Consider the following 2527-nt stretch of genomic DNA (forward strand, 5'->3'; position numbering starts at 1 on the left):
CAATGAACTCGCTGAGCCTCCGCGAAAAGTCGAGCCCCGCTGCGGTCATGGTGTCAGCAACGGACCGAGCCAAAGAAGGCCAAGAAGAGTCCAGGGCGAATGGTAACCTGGGCTGAGGTGAGCTGTCATGGAGGCAATCGAGGGAAACTTGGCCTGCCGCTTGCTGCCGCTGCTGAGCGGCATAGCGCTGCTCTCCAGCCTGGCCCTGCCGCTGCGGGCGGGAGCCGCCTCTGATGCTTCATCCCCAGCTGCAGCAGTCTCCTCGCTTCCATCCTGCAGCGGGTCCAGGTCCTCCACCTCGTCGCAGTGGCCCGAGCGTGTCAACCAAATGGGTCGATCGCCTGCTCATCGCAATAAGTTACCGACACACACAGAGAGAGAGAGAGAATAACATGCCTGTGTGAATGGCCATTAGGAAGCCGACGATCTTTTGGGCGATCTTGCCGTAGATTCGATTGCAGATGACCTTGGACTGGAGGTTGATGAGCTTGATGTAGGACAGCTGCTCGTCGTCCTCGACCGTCTCGTAGACGGCCTCGTAATTACTGATGCGCGCTCTCAGGTCCTGTCACAACGACGCACACGCACGTGAGCCGCAACCCAGTTCAGAACGCCCACCAGAGATCAGAGAGTGTGGCACCGGTAGTGGTGAACCATACCTTGACGGCCTCTTCCTCGGGCATGTTGCGGTAGTCAGGCGAGTTGCGGATCTTCTGCAGAAAATTGGACTCGAGGACCTGTCTGTCGTCGCAAATGCTCTGTGGAGAGGGTGGCGGTTGTGTGAGCGACGTCGCAGTGAACGCTCACAAGGTGTGAGCGCGAACGAACCTCGATGAATATGACGTTGATCTTTCGGCTGTGCGCTCTGCACCGCTCGAGCACACCGCGCCGTCGCTCCTTGGTTGTGTTTGTTGCATCGAATACCGCCACATCTCCTTCGCTATCTGTACACGCGCAAGCGATTGTATGCGGCGTGTGCGATGATGCGTGTGCGATGGTGCGTGTGCGTGAGTGGTGTGAGGCACGGTCGTTCACTCAAAAACAAACAAGCAAACAAACAAACATATCACACGCTCGCAGCACGCAGGGGGTGAATGAAACCGAGCCACTGGCACAGTTCCTGGAGGACGGTGAAGGCAAGCTCGTCCCTCAGCGCGCGTGCGCGTGCGTTGGCATGGCTGAAGAACTCGCTGTCGTGTCGCATTCCGCTCTTGGCCGTCGATGACGCTCCATCGCCGCCGCCATCTGCTCCCGTCGCAGCCGCTTCGGGCGAGGAGTCTGCAGCCGGTGACGACGACGACGCAAGACGGCGGAAGGCGCCCACGTTGAAGAGACGCGCGCGGCGTCCGGTCCAGTTGAGGTAGTTGACGAGCTTGTGCGCGATGTAGCTCTTACCGCGCGCCGGCAGGCCGACCAGCACCAGCACCAGCTTCTCGGTGCGGCCGTCGGCCTTGCGCCTGTAGACGTGGTCCCGCGGCCACCGCTGCTGCTGCTGCAGTTGCGGCTGCTGCTGGTGCTGATGGTGGCCGAGCCTGTGGGCCGACGGGGAGTGCGAGCGGGCCAGCACCGACGAGGCCTCTGTGACGACGCGCGTGGGGATCGGAGAACGAGCTGCGGTTGGGGAGTGGGGTGGTACGGCGACTGCGGTGCCCGGGCACGGGTAGGGGAAGGCGAAGCAGGGCGACTCAGGGGGGCTGCAGGGGCTCCTCGTGTGCGGCAGTGCAGCCCGGCCTGGGGCTGTGCGTGGCGGTGTGCCCACTGGGCACAGGCGGGCTCGCCGCCGGTGGTGGGGTGTTGTCCATCTTTTGGAGCAAATAAATCGAGAATCAGAAGCAGGTCGATGCAAGTGCCCAGTGGCGGCACCTGAGGTAAGAAGAGAATGTGGGATAGACGCGTGACGGCCAGCCTGAGGCTTCGCTCGAAATTTCCTTAATATTTGCAAACGTCATTCAGCCCTCTTAAGAGGTGCTGACGTCATCCTCAAAGAAAACACAGAGCACCCAACAAACATCGAATCAGAAGAGAAATTAACCCCAATCAAAAGGAGGATGTGGGCAATCCCGTTGTGGGCGTACGCCTTGGTGGTGGTGCTTTCGCTGGGTGTGATTGTGGGCCTGCTGGGTTTGGTCTTCAAGCTGGCGAAGCCCTCCGAAGATGAGAATCGCCAGCAGGGTGCTCCTCGCGCCCCTACCGGCAAGGCCAAACGCGTACGCCTTGCACCTCCCCTCTTCAACATTTTCTCATCCATTTCAATTTAAAGCATCATTGTGCAATTCGCCCACGGCCGTACTGACGTGGACGATCTGTAGCAGGAGAAGAGGCAGGAGAAGGCAGCAAAGCAGAAGGTGTCCGACGATGAGGCGGAAAAGGACGAGGAGGAGGAAGAGGAAGAGGAGGCACGACCCCAACGCAGGGGCGGTCTCGCCCGCATGCAGGTCAGGCGCAGGGGCAAGCCTGCAGGTTCGTTTGCGCCCGCTACGCCCTCTTACGCGCGTGCCTTGTTCTACTACTCAGCGTGTCACCATGA

General features: G+C 60.4%; 2 protein-coding genes across 2 annotated transcripts; one reads left to right on the forward strand and one right to left on the reverse strand.

Annotated features, from left to right (window-relative positions):
• Positions 1 to 320: 320 nt before the first annotated feature.
• Positions 321 to 1802, reverse strand: ACA1_274150 (uncharacterized protein; the record flags this gene model as incomplete). Its single annotated transcript, XM_004333846.1, has 6 exons — positions 321 to 341; positions 425 to 565; positions 660 to 758; positions 829 to 944; positions 1102 to 1611; positions 1760 to 1802. 6 exons carry the CDS (start codon positions 1800 to 1802, stop codon positions 321 to 323), a joined length of 930 nt encoding a protein of 309 aa, XP_004333894.1.
• A 246-nt stretch (positions 1803 to 2048) lies between these two features.
• On the forward strand, positions 2049 to 2459 carry ACA1_274160 (uncharacterized protein; the record flags this gene model as incomplete). The annotated part of the gene is made up of 2 exons (XM_004333847.1): positions 2049 to 2207; positions 2313 to 2459. Coding segments are annotated over 2 exons (306 nt in total), but the record flags the coding sequence as incomplete, so codon positions are not given.
• Positions 2460 to 2527: the final 68 nt, after the last annotated feature.

The sequence above is a fragment of the Acanthamoeba castellanii genome, assembly GCF_000313135.1.
Source record: "Acanthamoeba castellanii str. Neff unplaced genomic scaffold scf7180000084773, whole genome shotgun sequence".
In the NCBI taxonomy this organism is placed as follows: domain Eukaryota; phylum Discosea; order Longamoebia; family Acanthamoebidae; genus Acanthamoeba; species Acanthamoeba castellanii.